At 49.8% G+C, this 22,786-nt stretch overlaps 4 protein-coding genes across 9 annotated transcripts; 1 reads left to right on the top strand and 3 right to left on the bottom strand.

Annotated features, from left to right (window-relative positions):
- Positions 1–39: 39 nt before the first annotated feature.
- On the bottom strand, positions 40–1,865 carry pfdn1 (prefoldin subunit 1). Of its 2 annotated transcripts, none has more exons than XM_041052457.1 (4): positions 1,781–1,865; positions 1,090–1,256; positions 689–773; positions 40–213 (listed from the first exon to the last, which is right to left on the bottom strand). In XM_041052457.1, the coding sequence occupies exons 1-4, from the start codon at positions 1,811–1,813 to the stop codon at positions 130–132; spliced, it is 369 nt and encodes a 122-aa protein (XP_040908391.1). In that variant the 5' UTR covers positions 1,814–1,865; the 3' UTR covers positions 40–129. The 2 variants fall into 2 exon arrangements, with proteins under 2 accessions (XP_040908391.1, XP_040908392.1); XM_041052458.1 differs by having other exon boundaries at positions 40–210.
- A 1,122-nt stretch (positions 1,866–2,987) lies between these two features.
- mat2b (methionine adenosyltransferase II, beta) lies at positions 2,988–8,192 on the bottom strand. 2 transcript variants are annotated; one of them, XM_041051711.1, is made up of 7 exons: positions 8,007–8,192; positions 6,320–6,514; positions 5,054–5,168; positions 4,395–4,547; positions 4,105–4,298; positions 3,916–4,029; positions 2,988–3,510 (listed from the first exon to the last, which is right to left on the bottom strand). In XM_041051711.1, the coding sequence occupies exons 1-7, from the start codon at positions 8,034–8,036 to the stop codon at positions 3,337–3,339; spliced, it is 975 nt and encodes a 324-aa protein (XP_040907645.1). In that variant the 5' UTR covers positions 8,037–8,192; the 3' UTR covers positions 2,988–3,336. The 2 variants fall into 2 exon arrangements, with proteins under 2 accessions (XP_040907645.1, XP_040907644.1); XM_041051710.1 differs by lacking the exon at positions 8,007–8,192 and adding an exon at positions 7,614–7,790.
- prob1 (proline-rich basic protein 1) lies at positions 7,411–13,706 on the top strand. 2 transcript variants are annotated; one of them, XM_041051698.1, is made up of 5 exons: positions 7,411–7,601; positions 9,254–10,285; positions 11,042–11,152; positions 11,310–11,475; positions 11,605–13,706. In XM_041051698.1, exons 2-5 carry the CDS (start codon positions 9,896–9,898, stop codon positions 13,167–13,169), a joined length of 2,232 nt encoding a protein of 743 aa, XP_040907632.1. In that variant the 5' UTR covers positions 7,411–7,601; positions 9,254–9,895; the 3' UTR covers positions 13,170–13,706. The 2 variants fall into 2 exon arrangements, with proteins under 2 accessions (XP_040907632.1, XP_040907633.1); XM_041051699.1 differs by lacking the exon at positions 7,411–7,601 and having other exon boundaries at positions 9,173–9,667; positions 10,035–10,285.
- A 146-nt stretch (positions 13,707–13,852) lies between these two features.
- On the bottom strand, positions 13,853–19,933 carry slc23a1 (solute carrier family 23 member 1). 3 transcript variants are annotated; one of them, XM_041051701.1, is made up of 15 exons: positions 19,866–19,933; positions 19,450–19,511; positions 18,363–18,536; positions 17,906–18,063; positions 17,707–17,795; positions 17,168–17,235; positions 16,844–17,025; positions 16,025–16,145; positions 15,764–15,920; positions 15,380–15,527; positions 15,188–15,293; positions 14,957–15,086; positions 14,730–14,873; positions 14,558–14,653; positions 13,853–14,338 (listed from the first exon to the last, which is right to left on the bottom strand). In XM_041051701.1, exons 2-15 carry the CDS (start codon positions 19,465–19,467, stop codon positions 14,082–14,084), a joined length of 1,848 nt encoding a protein of 615 aa, XP_040907635.1. In that variant the 5' UTR covers positions 19,468–19,511; positions 19,866–19,933; the 3' UTR covers positions 13,853–14,081. The 3 variants fall into 3 exon arrangements, with proteins under 3 accessions (XP_040907635.1, XP_040907634.1, XP_040907636.1); XM_041051700.1 differs by having other exon boundaries at positions 19,722–19,927; XM_041051702.1 differs by lacking the exon at positions 19,866–19,933 and having other exon boundaries at positions 19,317–19,459.
- Between the last annotated feature and the right edge of the window lie 2,853 nt (positions 19,934–22,786).

The following is a 22,786-nucleotide window of genomic DNA, read 5'->3' as shown; positions in this document are numbered from 1 at the left end:
CAATTGGTTAATAAAGTAAGAACAGATCCGAACACTAACTGAAGCTTCAACACATTTTAATATGAACAATTAGCAAACACGAGAAACAGCATCAGCAACATGATTTTACTGATTATTGATGAGTATTGATCACTGAGCTCTCCGGGACAGCAGCATCTCTCTGATGTTGTCTTCGGCTTCTTTCACGCTGCGTTCAAGGTACACCTTCTTCTGCTGGAAATAAGAACGACACACAGTCAGACCCACTTACACACCTGAACGCAAACTGAACGTGACGTACACCTGAGGCCTGTACTACTCAGCAAGATTTGTGCTTAGCGAGGTAACGTGAGCGTAGCTCTGAGTTAAAGTTACGATGGCAGTTCACTTCTTACAGGGAAACATCGCCATGGTAACCGGTCTGTGTTTGTAATTGGGGACATGCTGCAAACACTCAGGAACAACTGGGTCGAAACCGTGAAGCGCCATCACATGATCGCTCGGCGTCGCCGCAGGTGCTGATGCAGTTTCCTGTCTGAAAACTTCGTCACTCACAAAGTTCGTGCTGAGTTTAATCGCTCAGTCATCAATCGTCAGAGGACGTGGACGGATGACACAGCAGCTCCACCTGACACACACCTACAACACCTCCACCCACACAGCAGCTCCACCTGACACACACCTTCACACACACTGTGTATTTCTGTACCTCCAGCTCTTTGATCTTCTCGTCAGCTGTCTTCTGTTTGTCCATCAGCTGATTATTGATCTCTTCCTTTGACTGAAGAATGAACCTGAAACACACAGTTTTCAGTCTTTTCACAGGATCTTCCTCAGCAGGTGAAAGTTGCCCAGTCCACATCAGTCTGCGGTCCACACAGTCCACAGTCCACAGTCCACACAGATCACAGTCCACATCAGTCTGCGGTCCACACAGATCACAGTCCACACAGATCACAGTCCACATCAGTCTGCGGTCCACACAGTCCACACAGATCACAGTCCACATCAGTCTGCGGTCCACACAGTCCACACAGATCACAGTGTCCACACAGACCACACAGTCAGCAGGAGTTCTGAACAAAGATGTTGGTTGTCATGGAGACTCACATGCGTCCGACTCCTTCGTACAGTCGCGTGTTGTCAGGCAGCGTGGTGATCTCCGCGTGAGTTAGCTTAGCATGTTTCTGGACGCGTGTCAGCTGATCGATCTGCAGGTCGGCCAGCTTCACCTTCTGCTGCGTGTCGATCATCTTCACCTGCAGCTCCGAGAAGGCCTGAGGAGACAGGAGGTACCACTCTGATCACACACACACACACACACACCTGAGCCACGTGACACAGGTGAACGACAGAGAGAAGTTGAGACTGAATGTGTTCAGTGTTCCTCAGTGAGCGTTCAGGTGTGGGACAGGTAACAGGTAAACCACTGCGTTTCACCGGCACGTGGAAACGATCCGAGATCAGAACGATGCGTCTCGTGTTTGGTACCGAACCAGGTTCGGACTCGATGAAAACAGATCAAAGCTGCAGAACATTCCAGATCGTTCTGGTTCTGTCAGAACCCCAGAGTCTGACCTGATCCCGGACCCGCTGCTTCCAGAGCACGGCCTCAGGTCTCACCTGTGCCCGAGTGGTCTAACTCTGACGCTCTGACACTCCTCGTGCTAACACTTAGCACCTCGCGCGTAGCATTTAAACAGCTGTTCGTTTACCCGCCACAGCTTCGGTTAAAGACAAAGACCAGCTAACGAACGGGGACGGACCGGGGGGACGGGGGACATGATGAAGCGGATCGTACCTTCTTCAGCTCCAGATCTATGGGCGCAGCCATCTTCACCAGCAGTGGGCCTTACAGAGACTGCGCATGCGCGGGCACCTTCTTCCTCGTCTACTGTTTTGAACGTTGATTCGTTTATTGGCGACACCAACCGGTTTGGTGCGTTTAATTACATCAGGGGTGTCCAAACTGTTCCTCAAAGGGCCGTGTGGCTGCAGGTTTTTGTTCCAACCAATCGAGAGCACACAATTTGACCAATCAGCGGCCTGAAGACTGAGATCAGCTGATTAAATGAGTCAAGTCTGGTGTGCTGCTGCTCGGTTGGAACACAAATCTGCAGCCACACGGGCCTTTGTGGAACAGTTTGGACACCTCTGATTTACATCAAAACAAAAATCAATCAATCAGTCTCACCTGACACCTGTCCACAGGTTTGATCAACCAGCATAAACTCTCTCTGTCCTTCATCAGCTGATCTGTGTATGATGTCTCTGTAAAGCAGCGGTGGAGGAAGAACTGAAGCGTAGTACAAAGTACAAATATCCCGCAAAACATTTACTCAAGTGAAAGTGGAAATACATCAAGAATCCTACTGAAGTAAAAGTACTAATTTCTTACTTTTAAATTTTTTTTTTTTTTTTTAAAGTAAAGGTCCTCCCACAGTGTCTCAGTGCCAGGGCTGTGCCATATTTTTTTATGACTCTGCATTTTACCCACACCAAGTGAACGCAACACACACGCGCGCATGCACGTGCACCGAGACGCTGGGGCAGGGGGCTGCCCGGCGAGGCGCCCGGGACGTGTCTCATGTAAGGTTTCGAGGAAATTGTGTTCATAACATGTAACGAGTAACGGAATAAACTATAGAAATGTGATGGAGTAGAAAGAACAGATAATTACTGCAAAATGTAATGAAGTAAAATCCAAAGTATGTATTATTATTTTTACTTAAGATACGAAGTACAAATACTTTGTTACATTCCACCACTGCTGTAAAGTGACCGGAGTCCGTGTCCTCTGTCCTGCTCCTGTGTAAACTGATGGACCCTCACTGATCCTGCGTCAGTTCACCTCCCACAGTCACTCACTGACACAGACGCAGGCGCCGTGAGGACGCCCTCACGCTGAGCGAGTTACAGTCCTCAGTCACACGGGACCTGTCCCCCACAGGACCAGGTCTCCAGCCTCTGTGTGTTTTTATCATCTGGAAAGAAAAACTCGGCTCAGATTCAGTTTCACAAGTTTAATGTTCACAACAACATAAGTCACAGCACGAGACGTTCGTCCTCCGTCCTCCACTGGATTTTACTTTATCGATTAGTTTTTCACTGAGGTTTGGACGGGAAACAAAAAAGAAATGAAAACCTTCTGTGTGATGTCAGGAGGACACACACACACACAGGTATCACTCCTGTTCTGTTTCCTGTTCCACGAACAGATGATCTGATTACGGTTTGATAACTTCAGCAGATGAAACTTAGGGAACAGTGATTCATCGCTACACATACACACTGTAAATATGTTGTACATACATGTGGACATCAGTATCTGTCTCTACCTGTCTGTCTACTTGTCTGTCAGTGGAAGACAGTCTGTCTCCAGCGTTTGTCAGGCGTGAATGGCCACAGACAGTCGCTGATGGCCGAGGCGAAAGGTCGTGGTTCGACGCTCAGGTTCAGCAGCTCCAGGCGAGAACAGTTTAACCGACTGTTGATTGGACGAAGAGCCGAGGCCGCCGGCTGCTCGGTCAGCTGCACACAGACACACACACACGATGATTTACACGTAGAACGATCAGCACCGTATCAAAGGGTTGGACTCCAGCATCTGTCCCATCAGGGCGTCTGACGGGCCCAGACCCATCGTGCAGGAGAAGGACTGGACCCCACAGAGACCCGATCTCAGCAGCAGTAGCGTCCTGAAGACGTTTCACCTGTCACCTGAGAGGCTTCTTCAGCTCTGATTGGCTGACGGGTCGCTGTCAGCAGGATGAGAAACCAAACGTCTTCAGGATCTACAGCTGTTCCTGAGGCGGCTCTACGTGGATTCCCTCTGACCTTCAGAGCCCAAACCTCTGTCACAGTCCTGTATTTCAGTAAATGTATTGATTGATATTTCTATCTACAGCTGATTAACGTATTGGCCGATATATTTACAGGTATGAGGTGATTGGACGGCAGGTTGAAGGCCTGAGCGATGGCGACTGCCATCTCGTATTTGGTCATCTGCTCTTTAGCTGAGAAATGAAAGATTCCTCTGATGGACGGGTCCTGGAAGAGAGACAGACAGGTGGTGAGACAGACAGGCGGTGAGGCCTAAAAGCAGAGGCTGTGACAGACAGCTACCTGTCTCGCTCTCTCGGACAGCTTCCTGCAGACTGCAGCGACATCTCGAGCGTCGGTGGGGAATCTCTGCTGGCAGTGATCCAGGGTGCAGCTGTCCGCCGCCTCCTGGACCTTCAGCCACAGAGACGTGACGGCGCTCTCCGTCACAGACTCCACCTCCCCGAACAGGATGGGCACCCGCAGCACCACCGCACCTGACAGGCAGACAGACAGACAGGTGAGAGGAAGCTGAGACACAGACCAGTGAGAGGAAGCTGAGGGACAGACAGGTCAGAGAGACAGACAGGTACCTGGACAGTGTCGCAGTGTCTCTCTCTCTCCCTCCAGTTTGCTTCGTCCATAAACATTGAGAGGATTGGGACTGTCGTCTTCTCCATACGGAGGATTCCTCCCGTCGAACACGTAGTCAGTGCTGATGTAGAGGAAGAACGCTCCGCACACGGCTGCAGACACACGTTACACATGTGATCACCGTGGAAACGTACAACACACAGATCCACACGTGTTCAGAGGAACACACGGACGGAGCACAGAGCCCGACCCGGGACAGAGGGAGGGAACGTCTCACAAACAAAACATGAGACTCTCAGTCCATGAGCCTGACGAACACATACATGTGCAATTAAACACATACACACACACACACACAGTGTGACAGAGGCAGATGAACAATAAAGTTTTTTTAATGTTTGTTAGAATCTGTGACAAATGATCAGTCACACTGTTTGTAGTCAGTTTCTGATCGATCACTGAGTGAAACACGTAACGTTCTGCTGACATATTCCCTTCCTTCCTTCCTTCCTTCCTTCCTTCCTCAGGAGCGTGTGCATTAATAAACACCTATGAGACGTTCTTCCTCAGGAGTCCGTGGACAGATGTTCACAGCAAAATATTAAAAACATCATCTCTCTGTGATCCCACCGCGTGAACACACCATGTGACCACTCACCTGCCTCCTTGGCGAGCGTGCTCGTGGCGTGCACGTTCAGATTAACGGCTGCCTCGGTGTGTCTCTCCACAACATCTGGGCGTCTCTCTGCAGCACAGTGGACGATCACATCAGGCTGAGACAGAGGACAAGGACAGTGCGGATCAATCAGAGACATGTTTGCTATAGTCTGACGTCACCTGACCTCGGTGACGTCACAGACGCTGATCTGTTTTGACTTCATGTGTCTTTAAAGGAACAGAAGCGGTGACGTCCAGAACCAGGCTGTGAACCCTGACTGATGCACGGAGACTGAGGACGGACGGGGACACGCTCATCACTGGGCATCTGTTCAGACGTGTAGGGAGAGGAGGTGGAGGAGGAGGAGGTGGAGCAGTGGGTGGGGGTGGACGGTGTCAGAGCGCCACAGCCTGGTTGTGTCTTTGAGCTCTGAAGGTTTGTGAATGTGGGGAGTTTAATAAAGGATCAATACAAAACCTCCATCAGGAGGTCGGACTCAAAACAGGTCGCAGTCAGTGGGGTCAGTTAGTGGGGTTAGTTACTGAGGTTACTACCAGTGACTAACTCTGACCACAGTTCAGTTCTACTGGTTTACTCCTGCTGAGTCACTGACACCGAGAGGCTGTGAGGCCACGTACAGTGTGTGGTGCAGTGTGGTGTGCAGTGTGTGGTGCAGTGTGTGGTACAGTGTGTGGTACAGTGTGTGGTGCAGTGTGTGGTGCAGTGTGTGGTGCAGTGTGTGGTGCAGTGTGTGGTACAGTGTGTGGTGCAGTGTGTGGTACAGTGTGTGGTACAGTGTGTGGTGCAGTGTGTGGTGCAGTGTGGTGTGCAGTGTGGTGTGCAGTGTGTGGTACAGTGTGTGGTACAGTGTGGTGTGCAGTGTGTGGTGCAGTGTGTGGTGCAGTGTGTGTGTGGTGCAGTGTGGTGTGCAGTGTGGTGTGCAGTGTGTGGTACAGTGTGTGGTGCAGTGTGTGGTGCAGTGTGTGGTACAGTGTGTGGTACAGTGTGTGGTGCAGTGTGTGGTGCAGTGTGTGGTGCAGTGTGGTGTGCAGTGTGTGGTACAGTGTGTGGTGCAGTGTGTGGTGCAGTGTGTGGTGCAGTGTGGTGTGCAGTGTGTGGTACAGTGTGTGGTACAGTGTGTGGTGCAGTGTGTGGTGCAGTGTGGTGTGCAGTGTGTGGTACAGTGTGTGGTGCAGTGTGTGGTGCAGTGTGTGGTACAGTGTGTGGTGCAGTGTGTGGTGCAGTGTGTGGTGCAGTGTGTGGTACCTTGTACTCCTGCAGCAGCCCTCTGACAGCATCCTCGTCAGTGAGGTCACAGCGGAGGAGGCGGGGCCTAGCTCTCCTGTATCCAGTCCCAATAACCAACCAGCCGTTGTTCTGAAACTCTTTGCACACCGCTCGGCCTAGAAGACCCGTCGCCCCGGTAACCAGGACCCTCAAACCCGGGACCAGCACCTCCTCCTGACATACACAAAGTACCACATCAGTACGATCTGCACACGTCAGCACACACACACACACAGCAGAAGTACAACTTTACACACATTAGGACCCACAGTATGCAGTACTACATCTGTACTACATCTGTAACAGCTGATTTCAGATCAGTTCTAATGTCAGTGAATCTGTTTGATTCAAAACATCACATGTGGAAAAAACTGATCACCATCATCAATCAATCAGTAAATCAGTCAATCAACCGATCAACCGATCAACCAATCAACCGATCAACCAATCAATGACTGTACATACAGTGAATGATCAATTCACACATATTTCTGTATATGAAAAATTTAAAATTAGAAACTGATCTGATCACAGACAGCTCCTCCTGCCTCTGATCAATGGATCCGCTTCAGCCGCCCGACGTCACTTCCTGTCACTTCCTGTCCCCTGTCATGTGACGTAACATCGTTTTTCATGATCACTGAGACCTGACGAAACACACCCCACCCAACACACACAGACACACACACAGACACACGCACAGACACACGCACACACACGCACAGACACACGCACACACACACACACAGACACACACGCACACTGACACACACAGACACACGCACACACACACACACACAGACACACACGCACACTGACACACACAGACACACACACTGACACGCACACAGACACACACAGACACACACACACACACACAGACACAGACACACACACAGACACACACACAGAGACACACACAGACACACACGCACACACACACACACGCACACACACACGCACACACACACACACTGACACACACACAGACACACACACACAGACACGCACACACACACACACAGACACACACACACACAGACACAGACACACACACAGACACACACACAGAGACACACACAGACACACACGCACACACACACACACGCACACACACACGCACACACACACACACTGACACACACACAGACACACACACCGCCCTCCCGCGCTTTGATAACATTACTTGGGAGTTTCCAGGATTTTCCAGGATTTTCCAGGACCTGCTGTGTTAGCCGTTAGCTCCGTCAGCTGTCTACAGGTGAGCGTTTACCTGAACCAGCTGCACGCGCCCCGGGCTGAACATAATCCTTAGTTCTGCGCCTGCGCGGCTCATCTCTCTCCTGCTCTGATCAGATATGTTTCTGATATCTGTTATCGATCGGTATCGATCAGGCAGCGTCGCTCCTCTTTTCTGATGCGCACTTTTCTCTCTCCCACTTCCGCTCTGATCAGCTGTTTGCCGTAAAGCAGCTGTCGCCGTGACGCTAGTTGTTAGCATGCAGGCTAACAGGCTTCAGAATAAAACAGAAAGGGCGAAGAGTCCGGGTTTGTCCGGACAGACTCGGTGACGCGGGTTTAACCGGGACCGGCTCCGGTCTGATCTAACTCGGTTACATTTCATCCCAACAGACAAAAGACAGAAGAACTCAAACCGACGATTTACCTCCGAAACTCTGAACTCGAACCCAGGCATCTGATCCGGGACCAGGTGTCAGACCAGTACGGAACCGCAGAGTCCAGTAACAATGAGCAGAAACCAGCTGAGATCAGCAGAAACCAGTAGACCCGGGCACACCTCCCTCCGCCCCAGCAGACGGCTCTGTCGCACCTCTTCTTCTTCTTTGGTTTTACAGACGCTGCTGTGGCGGTTTGCTGCCCCCTGCTGAGCGACGCTTTCATAACAGCGTGTTTGAAATCCACACGGAGGCGAGCAGTCTCCCAGCAGTCCCCCAGGCTCTACTCGGCCCGGGCTCCTCCTGGAGCAGGAACCAGTAGAACCGCATTAGAACCGGAATGAGTCCAGTTAATGCATCATTCATTCATATCTCATATTTCCACTGTTACACGTCCACTGTCTGAACTGCTCATCTGAAATTCATTTACCAACATATTTACTTTTCCATTTTCATGTATCTGCTCAGCAACACGTGCAGATTCTCACTGTGTAAATAACATCTGATCAGCTGATCAGCATCAAACTGAATCAAAGAAGAAGAAGAGCTTTATCCAGCTTGGTGTCACCCCACCCCACCCCACCTCTCCCCACCCCACCTCACCTCACCTCACCTCACCCCACCTCACCTCACCTCACCTCACCTCACGGGTCCTGGGCCTCAGGTGTTCTCTCTGGAACCAGGTCCACTCCAGCATGGTTTTTGTTGACAAACAGTTCATGACTGCAACAGAACAACAAAACTCCAGTTCAGATCAGGATGTTCCTCCCAGTCACTTCCTCCACAGAGTTAAAATCCTCCGACTGAAGTCAAAGTGGATTCTGAAGAACAGTCGGGGGCTTTCCCTCAGCGACTGCCCCCAGTGTCCCCAGTGCCCCCAGTGCCCCCAGTGCCTATCCTAGCACTTGATGCACCCATGGGGCATCTGCCTGGGCCTCGTGGATCAGGACAGGAGGCTTGTGGACGTGGTCCCCTCTGAGGTCTGGCTCCAGGAGGGGGCCCTGCTGTCCCTGCTGTAAGGGAGGTGCTGCAGCTGCAGCCTCGTCTGTCAATCACCTCCCAAAATAGAAAGCTGCAGTCTGACACCGACTCTCTCTCCCTGTTTGTCTCTATGTCTCTCTACCGTCCTCCCTCTCTCTGGACCTGCAGTCTGTCAGCAACACTCAGCCTTGCTCAGCCCCTCTCTCACTGTTTATCTGAACCTCTCTCACTCTCTCTCTCTCTCGCTCTCCTGCAGGACAGTTAGGGCCGATCGTCCTGACACTGAACCAGTGTTGATCCGAGGATCGGGAGCACACAGACCTCTGGGACCAGAACCTTCTCTGAACCGGCTCTGACACACCAGGACACCTGATGAATTCTGGGAATACTGAAACTTGTGAAATGTCCCTTTAAAGTTTGACACTAATCACTGAAACAGCCAGAGAGACCAAACCCTCCAACTGCACCAACGACCTGGGTTGGACATGGTCCTGGACTCCGCTGGACTCTGACCACCAACCTTAGCTTGAACCAGAACCAAGACCAGGAGTCTGAACCTGAATCGTTAACAGCTGGACCTGATCCAGATCAGATCCAGATCCAGATTGGCCGGTTTCTGTTGGATCATCAAACAGTGGATCTGAACCCAGGACCAGTGAAAACTTTGGACGTAAGAACAAGTTTAGAATCTGAGTTCATTTCTTAGCTGAACTCCTTGATTTCTTTTTCTAAATCTGGCCTGTGGTGCAGGTGCTGGCTGATTTCACTCATCTCTGCTGTGATCATGGCAGAAGAGGACTGAAACAGCTGATGTCCACGTTTGAAATCACTGCATCAGAGTTGGAGACGCGGACAGCTGGAACGAAAACAGATTCAGATTAAAGAGAAACGACAAACCATGAGCAGCAGACTGAGCAAAGAGGGAGGGGGAGGAAGAGGAGGGAGGGCTGTCTTCCTCAGCGCTCACCGCTGCCCTGAAGTCGACCTGCTGCCTCGCCACGACTCTGTGACACAGATCCCTCTGCTGTGTTCACTAGTTCCTGGAGAGAATGGCCCTGACTTCACCTGTGCCGGTCCATCTGAGGTGGATTACCTGGACGTCTCCTCCACCTGTCGCTCGGAGGAGGAGGATATGCAGGAAGAGGAGGAGGAAGAGGGGAGCATCAGCGACTGGTCAGAGGAGGATCTCTCTCTCCATTTCTCTCCCTCTGTCATCCACCCGTCAGACGATGAGGAGTCAGAGTCAGAGAGTGGTTTCAAGTGTGTCGACGTAACCGTGGAAACACAGGTGCGTGACGTGACCCTGACTGACCAAGGGTCAGGGTCAGTTTCTGTGTTTACTGTGAAATAAAATCCGTCTGTTTTATAATTCTGTTGGAAAAGTTTGGCTTCATTTGTTTCAGTTGGAGCTGAATCAGCATCAAACTCTCCTGCTTCAAACATCGATCGATCGAACAGTCACAAAATATCCGCTTCCTCCGCACAAAATGTCAAAGATACAAACTACGACTCCCACAGTGCATTTCAGCAAGAAACATCCAGTCACAGAGCGTAGAGTTCAAACACGAGCCGCCGCCGTCAGGTGGAAGCTGAAGATGATGGCGTGGTGGAAAACTGAAAACACAATTCAGCAGCTGTGGTGCCAACTGGCTGGCTTCTTCTCCGTGGTGATGGCAGCTGAGGTTCATGGGTATTGTAGTATTTAGATCGGTCCATGAGAGTCATGTGAACAAAACCTGATTCCTCAAAAACAAAGCGTGAATAATTCAGAGTGGCGGTCAGAACATTGTCAGAACCTCCTGACAACGTGGCGCAGGAGAAACCAGGTGCCTCACATTCCTCTGCTCAGAAACAGAAAACTCACCTGGTCGGCTTCTACGCCGACGACAGTTTTCTAGTGTAAAACTCAGGAGCAATAAACAGCAACAGTCTGTGAATCCCACCATCACCAGAAACTGAACAAACTGATTTTTAAAAACTCTGTCATGTTCTTATTGATCGTTCTGGTTTCAACAGTCTGTGTTTTCACCTATTACATGTCCAGGTGACGGGTCAGGAGGGGGAGGGTCTGAAGATGGTCCCGAAACGACAAATTCACTTGAAGAAGAAAGACACAGAGAACATCACCAACCAGAAGAAACCTGAGAGACGGCAGGTACAATTTAAATCTGTTCACCTGTCACCTGTCCTGTCTCTCTACCTGTCAGTCTGGTTACCTGTTCCCTTGTTTCTCTGTTCACCTGTCCAAACCTGTCTGCATGTCTTTCTGATTACATCTGTCCCTCCCTCTGTTCACCTGTCTACCTGAACAGATGATAATGAAGGATGGACCTTCTGAAGTGGGAGGAGCCCATCGCCACCCTGATAAGTTGCTACGACAACACAGCATGCCCACCTCGTTCCACACACGGTCGACAATCAGCGGCGATGGCGACAGCTACAGGGTCTACAGGGGCCTGGTTGCAGGGGCCAGCCAAGGTAACAACTACTGTACCTGTCAGAAAATCTCGCCATGTGGAGTTGTCACTCACCTGCACTGAGCAGGTTCTGTCTCATCAGGTGAGCGGGTCGGACTGGGCTCTGGTCTGATCCTGTTTGTGGTTTCAGGTTTTCAGGTTGGAGGAAACTCTGAGGCACCGAGACGTCTGCAGAAATCTTTCTCTCTGGATGAAACTAAAACCAAGATGGCATCTTGCATCATTAAGAGCGTCCTCTCCAAAAAGATGCAGGTGGAGCAGAGCAGCAGTAAAACGTCACACCTGAAGAAGACACCTGAGACATTACGTGTCCTCCCCCCACCTGCAGACCAGCAGAGAGTAAGGGAGGGGGGAGGGGCAAGTGGAGGTGTTTTTAAAGCTCCAGTACATGTGGTGAGAGATGTGAGGAGTTTAGTTAAAAACACCTACAGTCTCTCATTCTCCATGGCAACAACATCTGAGAACCACAAACCAACAAGCTTCAAGGTGATTGGTCAGGAGGACAGTCCCCCCCCGACCTACCAGCAGGCTGTGGGGGTCAAGGGTCATCATATGACGAAGACCAACTCCTCCAGAGGAAACGTCACCAAGGTCGCTGCATCTCTTGACCAATCACAGAACAGGAAAAAGAATGACACGCTGAGTCACCCAATCACACAGAGACGAAGCAGTGAACCCGTCAGAAGAAGAAGGATGTTATTAGACCCCCCCTTGCCCACCACCCCTCTTGTCGGCCAATCAGAGAGAGACGGAGGTGCAAGTCACCTGGCTGGGACCTCCCTCCCCCCCTCTGTGTTTATCCAGCCCCCCCGTCCTCCCTCGTCCACCCCCAGACACCCCCAAGGAACCCAGCCTCCTTTCTCTGCTGAGGAACAGCGCTCCCTCCTGGACGTGTCCCCTCAGTCTGGGCCCAGCTCCTCCCAGCCGATCCTCCAATCCTGTTTCTACACAGCCCCCACCCTGCACCCTCACCTGGGGAAGGTCAGCTATGTCCACAGCCCTCTGAACTACATCCAGACCCAGCTGCAGCCCCCCCAACCTGCCACCACCCTCCACCTGCTGAGGAGCTCTGAGGAGAAGCAGAACAGGACGACCGGAGACACTTTGGACCAGCCAGACCGCTTCATTAATACCTGCCCCCTTAACCAGACCAGAAGTGTTGGAGACCAGGAGGGACACGCAGTGACAGCTGCTACACCCAAGCAACAGCAGCAACAGGAGCAACACCATCTGCAGCAGCAGGTGTTTCAGGGTCTCTTACCTGCACAGGTGGGTAGCGACTTCCTCATTGATGCCGGGGGTTCGGCCGTACCACCCGGAGCCCTCCTCGGTGGCCCCACCCCCTGTCATGTAATGTTAGAGCCTAAAAGTGGGCGGTGCTACTATGTGGACCCGCCCCCACTGCCTCAGAGGAAGATGCTGCTGGACCCAGAAACTGGTCAGTTCATCCAGGTGTTCCTACCTGCAGCCAGCTCCACCCCCAGTGCTGCTGTGTTCCCTGTGTGCTATACTAACCCCGCACCCGCTGTGATAAGTGCCACGCCCACTATGCTACAGGTGGGTGGTGCTAACCCCACCGTCCTCTCAGTGATGCGGTTCCAGCCAAGCATAGCCTTCTCCTCCCTGTACGCCCCGCCCTGCCTCCCCTTCACCCTGCACGCACCATCAGGTAACTTCACTCATACAGCGCCGTGACGCGGTCTGTACGATACATGTACGATCTACACATGACAACACACCAACTTTGTCCACAGCCAACAAGCAAACGTATAAGCCTCAGTCAGGACTAAACCCTGAGATAAAATCCTTCAGCTGTCACGTCCAGATTCTCAAAGTCAAACTTTAAACAAACACAATAAAAACAAAGTGATAAAGGAAAATTGATTGTGATCACACCTGTAATGTGGCAGCAGAGACATGAAGGTAGAAAGGATGAAAATGGATTTCATCTTTGTTTCATTTAAATGTTTTTTTTGTCACTTCAACTTTAAAACTCATTTCAGCATAATATGAAAAGACATCATCATCATCATCATCATGATTAGCATCACTGTAGCTTGTTTTGTATTTCGATTGTTGAGCTAAAGCTTTTTATCTTCAGTGAACAAAGATCTTTAAACACGATGTTAGAAACGAGTTGTGTTACTGTTTGTGTGTTTACAGCGTCTCTCTCTCACAGTAAGAAAAATGCTGTTTATTTTCTGGCATCATAAATAAAAGTAAAAATAAAAACAAAAACGTGTCGTCGTTGTTTCTTCAGCTTCCTGAGGTCATGAAAATACTTTTAGGTTTCCATGGTAACAGAGGCTGAACAGCTGAAGCTGAAGATTATCGCGTTCTTCCAGGTGTGTTGTTTCATCACACATCATCTACTCAGTGGGCTGTGACGTGGCGCCGAGGGGCGGGGCCAGTCGGTCTGACCCACGTGATGCGATCAGCTAATCGATCGCTCACCTGTGAAACCTGTTCACACCTGATCTGATTTAATTCAATCAAATGTTTGTGAATGAAAAACAAGTGAATAAAGGATTTTCTGGAGGCAGTGCTGTGCACACAGGAGCGGGCGTTGGTTCAGTCACCTGACAGGTGTGACTGATGACATCACAGTCACACCTTGGTGCTGTGCAGCTGGATGTCAGCAGCTCGCTCTGCCGCTCCTTGTCTTCTTTGCTCATCCTCCTCCTCCTCAGGTGCTGGCACATCATCAGATGCCCTGAAACCTCTGAAAGAGGGGCTGATGGGAAACCGTCTTAGCCAGTGAACGCGCCTGACCACGCCCATACCCAGAGGAAGATCGTAGGAGGAGGAGGAGGAGGAGGAGGAGGAAGATCTCCACTCAACTAAACCTCGTTCCTCCCGAGAACCTGAAGACACACGGAAGAAAATATCCAGTAAACGCAAACACACACGTGACCAAAGCAGAAGCCTTCAGAAGAACCTGCAGTCCTGTCTGAGGCCTGTCAGCGCCCCCTGCAGGCTGCACAGTTCATTACAGACACAGCACAGACAGTCAGCTGTTTAACACTGCGTGTGTGTGTGTGAGCGTGTGTGTGTGAGCGAGCGTGTGTGTGTGTGTGTGTTACCAGGTATTGTGTTGTCAAGACAAAAAGCTAAAAATCCTCCGACGAACATCTCAGTGGACAGAAGAACTGTAAGGATCTGATCCAGCTCTGCAAGACCTGAACACACAACTGAGCGTTAAGACCTTCGTCCATCGGACGGACACAGACCCGACCTCCGGCTCTCAGGTCTCACCTGTTTGGATGGAGTGGGGATGTGAGTCCAGGTACGTCGGCAGCGTTAGACCAAAGAACATTGAGAACCCGAGAATGAAAAGATTTCTGGATGAGTTCAAATCCACCAGCTGCAGGTTGGACAGACCGACGGCTGTGATCATACCTGAGAGACACCAACATACCTGGATTATTGGGGCATCGCTAACGCACCTGTGTAAATACTTGTAACCTGTGAGCGTGACTCACCAAACAGCGTGCAGAACATCCCTCCCAGGATGGGATCTGGCAGCGAGGCAAACAGAGCTGTGAACTTCCCGACTGATCCCAACAAGAACATGATGCCTGCTCCGTACTGCACCACCCGCCTGCTGCCCACCTGCACACAGGGCCAACGATTCAAACGTCCAGGCAGCTCCAGAGCCCACACAGTTCTACCAAACAAATGACCCCCTGCGAAGTGGGTGTGGCCTCGGTTACCTTGGTGATGCCCAGAACACCTATATTTGGGCTGGAGGAGGTGGAGCCGTTTCCTGTTCCTAACAGACCAGCGATGATGCAACAAACACCCTCAATGAAGATCCCTCTGAAACACACAGACACTGTCAATCACCAGTGTGTGTATGGGGGGGCAGGGGTGGGGGGCGGGGTTAACCCCGTGTCCTGTATCACCTGTTTATGGCGTGGACGGGAGGGGGGGTGGCTCCAGACAGACGAGCACAGGCGTAATAGTCCCCGATTGACTCCACGATTCCTGCCAAGGTCGCGCTTAGCATCCCCAACACCCCGGCAACTGTGACCACCGGCAACCCCCACTGACCTGTCAGAGACCAGACCATACAAACAGAAAGTTAGAGCTCTATCCTCATCTTCACCCCATCATCATCATCTCTGTCCTCACAGAAGGTGTAACTGGTGACCCCTGACCCCTGACCCCTTCACACATGTTAGAAGGAAGTTCAGGGATTAAATGACCCGTGACTTCTGCCACCTATGTCTGAACTGTGATTGGCTGATGTGAGTGACAGCTCTGATGCCTGTAATTGGCTGACTTACAGGGGTAGGGAACCCTAAACCAGGGTGATGAAGTCATGATGTCACCACGAGCGTCGGTACGTGCTTTGTGTCCATAGCGATCAGGGTCACTCGGCAACAGATCAGTCAGAGTGAGGACGTAACAGACGAGCCAAACCAACATGATGGCGAGGATGATCTGTGAGGAAACGGATGTTAGAAAAACTCACCTGACATGTGACATCATCACCTGACATCACTGCCTGCTTTGTTTTGTTTGTGTGTACAGATGTTTTTATTTACAGGAAACATCTTGAAGATCTGGACTCTGGTGGATGTCAGTCCCTTCTTTCGTCTGTACACCGGGACAGGAAGTGATGTCGCTCTCAGATACTGAGCAAACAGCACAATGAGTAAAATACACCTGAGGAGAGAGGCAGCTGTCATACATGTTGTAGTTCACATACGTCACATATGAGATCAAAGACGACTGAAGGGACGGTTTTCAAACAGGTCTCAGAATTCCCTGATCAAAACGAGTCGGGGTTAAAGAGCAGCTCTGCTGTTTGGGACTGAGGTCCTGAGGACAGCTACAGCTACACCTACAGTTGCACCTACAGCTGCAGCTCAGCTGCCTCTGACCTCTGTATCCCAGTATCTGTACCTCACTGGCATCTGTCTCCCGTCCTGTCTCACAGCACACACATACAGCCTCGTATCACCAAGTCTGGGACCCCTTCTTTTTTATATGCACCACCTCCCTGGGTCCACTCACATGACTTCTCATGTCACTGCTATGCAGACGACACCCTGCTACTCCTGACATTCAAGCCAGGTGAGCTCACAGCTTCTTGAAGCCTTAACTCTTAGTCCCAACCTGCCAGTCTCTCTGTCACAGTATCAATATGAGACAGGGGGAAAGACAGGGACCAGACAAGGGGACAGACGGGGACCAGACAGTGGAACAGAGAGGGGTAGAGACAAGGGGACAGATGGGGACCAGACATGGGGACAGAGAAGGGTAGAGACAAGGGGACAGACAGGGACCAGACAGTGGAACAGAGAGGGGTAGAGACAAGGGGACAGACGGGGACCAGACAGGGGGACAGACAGTTGTCTCACAGTGCTGACAGGCCCCAGTGAGACCCGGCTCTGTCTCCCGCTGTGGTGAAGACAGACAGGCCAATCAGTGAGACGGTTGGAGTGATGGTAAGCGGACCGATGTACTCCAGCAGCAAACCTGGCAACCCACACAGACCGATTACAAGCTCCATCAGACTGGACACGATGATGGCCCCCTGGATCTGAGACACAGAGAAATCACACAGATACTAAAACCCTTTAGACATCAGGGGGACTCCAGTCCACAGGTACTGTCCCCAAAATCCATGAGACACTACAGAGGCGTCAACCAAGACAGACAGACATATAATAATAATCATATACCTCTCTGATGCGTGGCTGCCAGATATGTGAGGTGTTCAGAGGAAGACTCCAGTTCCCATAAATCTCCTCTGCAGAATAAAAATCTCCTCATTACTGTTAGTTACAAAAGTGAAATGATAATTTTATAAAATATTATGCTTTAATATGAATTATTTATATAAATACTGTAACTCTCTTCTGTTTGGCCTCCCACATAAAACTCCATAAAGTCCAACTGGTCCAAAGTTCAGCCGCCTGCATCGTTTCACAGCAGCTGCTCCGAAACCTCCATCACAAAATACTTCTCCTCCTTCAAACATCCACACCCTCGCCCTCTGTACCTGTCTGACCTCCTCCATCCTGCCACACCTACCCGCACCCTCAGCACCCTCAGCCTGCTGCCTCTGACCACAACAGAACTATTTTAAACTCTATTGTTGTTTAATACTGTGTCTGTTTTTATGATGTAAGGGGACCTTGAGTATCAAGAAAGGTGCCGATGAATAAAATTCATTATTATTATTATTTTTAATTAGAGACCAACAGACAGACTGTCTCACCTTCACTGGGACACCTCCAGCGGTCCAGGCCGAGGATCGCCTGAGCAGGAATCAGGAAAGCAAACGCACTGGCTTGGAACAGAGGAAGTCTGCAAACACCCACACACACAGAAACACAAACACATAGAGATGTCAGAGTCACCTGGCTCCCTCAGACTCACCTGGCTCCCTCAGACTCACCTGGCTCCCTCAGACTCACCTGACTCCCACAGTAGTCTGGATCAGGGTTGTGACTCCAACGGTGGTGAAGATGGTTCCTATCAGCTGACTGATGGTGTTCTGGTCTCGACCGACACACATGGCCTCAGCAAGAAGAAACGGTACCGCTACTGTTCCGCTGAAACATGTCAGGTAATGCTGTGGACAGATTGAACAGGTGACAGGTGACATCATCACTGTCACTGGTCTTTGTTTCTGATGTTTAAGGTGAAAAAAACATGGCAGCTGTTTTTGGGACTTTGGTCTGAAATGTCACTGTGACCTACAGCTGAGTGATGATGAGCCAGTAACTAAAATCACTTAAGACTAAAACTAAATCAGAAGCAGAAGATCAACCCTGGTTTAAATCATTTAATCCTGGTCCTACATCAAACCTCTGGAACAGAAGCTAATCTCAGGTGAATGTCAGTCTAATAACGGTCTAAAACCAGTCTTACCTGAAGTCCCAGTAAAATACACAGGTACCAAGGTGGAACATCTTCAATGGCATAAATCATATCTGACCCCGCCCTCTTTGCTTCCATTGGCTGTGCAGTTTTTCTGTCTTCTCCTATTGGCAGGTCAGTCGTGTTAGCTTTGTGACTCCGCCCCCCTGTCAGGTAATCATTATTCTGATTGGACAGACAGACAGTCACACCTGTTAATACAGGTATCATTAATAACATTTGGTCATATCATAAAGCTACAGTAAAAACACAGAGAGGGGGTCTGCCTCCCAGACCCAGCCCAGGAGATGGTTCCACAGCAGGGACCACAGTAAGGCTGCGCCCTGGGGGCACAGTGTTCCAGCAACAGGGAACTCTGAGCCCCTTCAGACCTGAGGATGTCTGATCACTGAGGGCTCTGTGGGTGGGGAGGAGGTGAGGAGGAGGTGAGGCCAGGTGAGGAGGAGTTTAAATTTTGGATCAACTGGAGTCTTTAGAGAAAACTCTGGTGAGCAGATCAAAGCAGTGGACTGGTGAAGCTGTGGAGGATCTTCAGGCTCCAGCCCACCAGCCCCACTTCACCCCCACAGGGACAACTCTGTCCATCCTGGAGAGGGACGTTAACAGGCTATTTAGAAGCAGAAACCCTACAAAGCAGCTGGCCGGACTCTGTCTGTCCCTCCACCCTGAGACTCTGTGCTGATCAGCTGTCTCACTGAACAGTGGACAGAGGAAACATTTTGATTTTAAGGAAACTTAATAATTCTGAAACACAAGTTGATCTGGAAGTTTCCACAAAGACAAACAGAAAGACGCTCCTGGGTTTCAAAGGGTTAAAATCAGCCCCTGTAGGTCTGCGTCCCCTGGACAGGTGTCTCAAATCTGTGACACCAGCAGGTGTAAAACAGTGAGGTCAAATCTCTGACTCGAACTCTAACTCTGTTAGACACAAAGTGAACAGCTCACCTGTCCCACAGGACACCTGTCGTCCTACAGCCACCAGTCTTACTGTCCACCTGTCTCATACTTCATCTGTCCTACAGCTCAGTGTTGAACAGAAACTGTTTTAGAGACAATAATCAATCAATAGTTAGTTTACCTCACGATCGTCTCCCATTTCACCTGCAGCGATCTGACCAGTGGACGATCGAGCACCACAAACTGGAGAGAGAGGGAGAGAGGAGAGAGAGAGAGAGAGAGAGAGAGAGAGAGAGAGAGAGAGAGAGAGAGAGAGTTTTAGTGTTTGAGGCGAAAGTCCACAGACTTTCACCTCAAACACACCTGTGTGTGTGTGTGTGATGATTAATAACAGATTGTTAACCATCACACACACACACAGACATTTCTGTCCATGTGACAGAGACGTCTCACCTGTTCAGGTGTCTCTGTCGCTGATCCAGCAGTTTTATGATCAGTGACTCTTGGTTATTGATTATCACTGAGGTTCACACTCTGCACGTTGTTATGATCTCACAAACTCAGCTGTTTGTTTTCAGATGTTTTTGGGTTACACACCTGCAGAGAGGGGACAGGTGTGCGGTCAGCAGGTGTGTCTTCGTCTCGTGTTCTGAAGCGATCGTTTCAAACACGCTGCTTCTGATTTTCCAAACACGTTAAGATTCAAAGTATCGGATCAATATCGCCGATAATCAGTGGTATTGCACATCAGCAGCTTCGGCAGATCTTTGAATCGGCTCTTCTTCTTCTGTGGTTTAATGTTTATCTCCATCAACCAATCAGCTCGTGTTCACGCAGCAGGAGGGAAACCAGACTTCACTCGTTCCAGACTTTTCTCTAAAGAAAAGTTTTCAGCAGCCAGATTCAGATGGTGACAGGAAGCACTAAAGACACATCACGTGATTCTGAGCTCAACAGTAAAACCATGAAATGAATCAGAGAAGAAGAAATAAATCCTGTGACATCATCAAAGTAAAAAAAACATTTCTGTCACACATGCAGCTTTTTTATTGCATTTATCATCTGCAGTTTGTACACAATATTACCACAACAACAATAATAATAATAATAGTAATAATTTCTGTTTTTTGTCTCATATTTGCATCATTTTCAGATCAGAGAAATTAAAAACGCGTGACGAAAAGTCAAAGCTTCAGATAATCCTCAGAAACCAGTTTAAACCAGTTCAGAACGTGGATCTGTCTCCTGGTTCTCAGATGTACAACCAGAAACGTAAAAGTTCTGTGGGACCTGGTTCCTCGGGGACAGCAGGACAGCAGCCATGCGTCTGTTCGTTAAAGCAAAGAAACAGCTAATTACTGACTGTGAGGTTTAATCTGAGTCCAGGTCAGTGCTGGACCTGCTGATGGTCTCTGAGGAAGCAGAAATATTTAAACAGACTGTAGCTACTGAGCCAAAAAACGACATCCACCACGAAACCACCAGAGTCAAAGAAAAACTCATTAACCAGGTAAAACACCTGGGACTCACCTGCTGAACCTTCAACCAGAGGACAGAAAAACTGAAACTCCTCATTTTGCGTAAAAGAAATCTCGTTAGGTGTGTCTCTACCTGTCTGAATGTCCGCCTCGGAGGACAAGAGTCGGATTCAGATCCAGAACGAACAGAATCAGAATGTGTTCAGTTTGTAGCTCAGCATGTTTGACCACGCCCACCGAGGGGCGGGGCCAGAGAACAGGTTCGCAGGCGAGTCAGCTGAGGAGCGATTGTTTCTGCACCTGATCAATAATCAACAAACAACCTGTCAATCACACTGACTGGAGCTACACTGACAATCTTTGCCCTATGCTAGGCTAACAGTTTCCACCTGTTTCCAGTCTTTGTGCTAAGCTACGCTAACATGCTCTGGGCTAGGGTTACACAATGCCTCGCTGAATAAAGCTGTTTCAAACAGCACAGGACAGGTGTGTCTTCAGGGGCGGAGCTTCAGGTCTGTCAGCCTGTGTGGTTTTCCAAGGAGAGATGGTGCGTTCATGTGCAGCAGTACAGTCAGTAAAGCTGAGCTCTAACTCTCTTCCACCTCCTACAGTTCAACAGGTGAGTGACTTCACTTGTTTCTCTGTTTCCACGGAGACCAGAGCTCACCTGCAGGTGAACAAGAATAAAAGGTTCATCTGTGTGCTGACGGATCACTGATTGATTATTAATGATCTGATTGCTGATTGGAGGACGCAAAATAAAACATGTCACAAATCCCAACCTGGTATCCATGGAAACGCTCAGTGATAAAAGTGATCAATAAGTTTCCTTCTCTTTATAAATATAAACTTTTCACTTAAATAAACATTGATAATTGATGTCCATGTGATCGATCATCAGCTGCTCAGACTACGCCCACAGCCTCTCAGCCAATCACAGCACAGGATTCTCAGCGTCAGCAGCTCTTCAGAGTCGTACTGCAGAGAGAGAGACAGGTGTCACTGATGATGCCATCAGTAGGCTGGTCACATGATCAATCATCATCACTGTCATACATGCTGCATTCAGTCGTTTATCTCCAAAGAGTCACGTGACGCTGAAGTGATGATGATGATGATGAAGTGATGATGGCAGCTAAGTTCTGATTATTATTCAAGCAAAATAAATCTGAAAACTTTAATCTGAGCAGATTTCCTGTTCAACCAGTCGCCCAGGTGATGTGAGCAGAGACATCCTGAACCATCAGGCTCCGCTCAGAGTCCTGGTTCCTACAGACCCTAACCCGGCCCACGACGGAACCTTAAAGGACAAGTTCACGCTTTCTTAAGTTTGTCTTTAATCAACAATGTCGCGTCCACGTCACTGAAACCGGGTTTTCCTGCTGTGATCGCTCCTCCACCCGCTGCTTCAGGGACAGAGGACAGACCCACAGAGGACAAACCCACAGGACCTCAGTGACGTTTAACCAGATGTGACACCGGATCAATGAGGAAAGATTCACCAAATGAGTTCAGCTCAGTCCCGTAAACATTAGAACCAGGACCAGGACTGTGGATTGTCTCTGTCAGTGTGAGATTCTCTTCCCTGGAGTTTGGATCTTATTTTCGTGTGAATCCTGTTGAATGTTTGTCTGTGACCGGGTCCATCTAACATGGCGTCTGCATTAATCTTTTCCCTGTTAAACTCACCTTTAACACCCCTTCCTGTCACCTGCTCTGACAGTTGTGACAGCTGTCACCTGGACGCTGCTGACCCAAAAACTCTGATCCCAGCATTTAGCCAGTACCGTTGGTATTGTTTTTCAGTATTTAGCCACTACCTGAATATGTGGTGCAGGAAGTGGTCGGTACTCTGTGCCGTTTTCCCGCTCTGGTTATCAGAAGTGTTTTCACCAAAACATCAGCAGCACGTCGTGTCGACGTGTTGATGAAAACCCGTCGACGCGTCGCATGAATCAGATCATTTTGTAGGTTTCAGTCTAAAACGGCTCAAACTGTCAGTGGAGTTCTGAACAGGTCTGACGGTTAGAAACACGTCTG

This window comes from Toxotes jaculatrix, chromosome 12 (assembly GCF_017976425.1).
Source record: "Toxotes jaculatrix isolate fToxJac2 chromosome 12, fToxJac2.pri, whole genome shotgun sequence".
In the NCBI taxonomy this organism is placed as follows: Eukaryota; Metazoa; Chordata; class Actinopteri; family Toxotidae; genus Toxotes; species Toxotes jaculatrix.
Note: the sequence above shows the minus strand (reverse complement) of the source record. Positions and strands in the feature narration are given on the sequence as shown.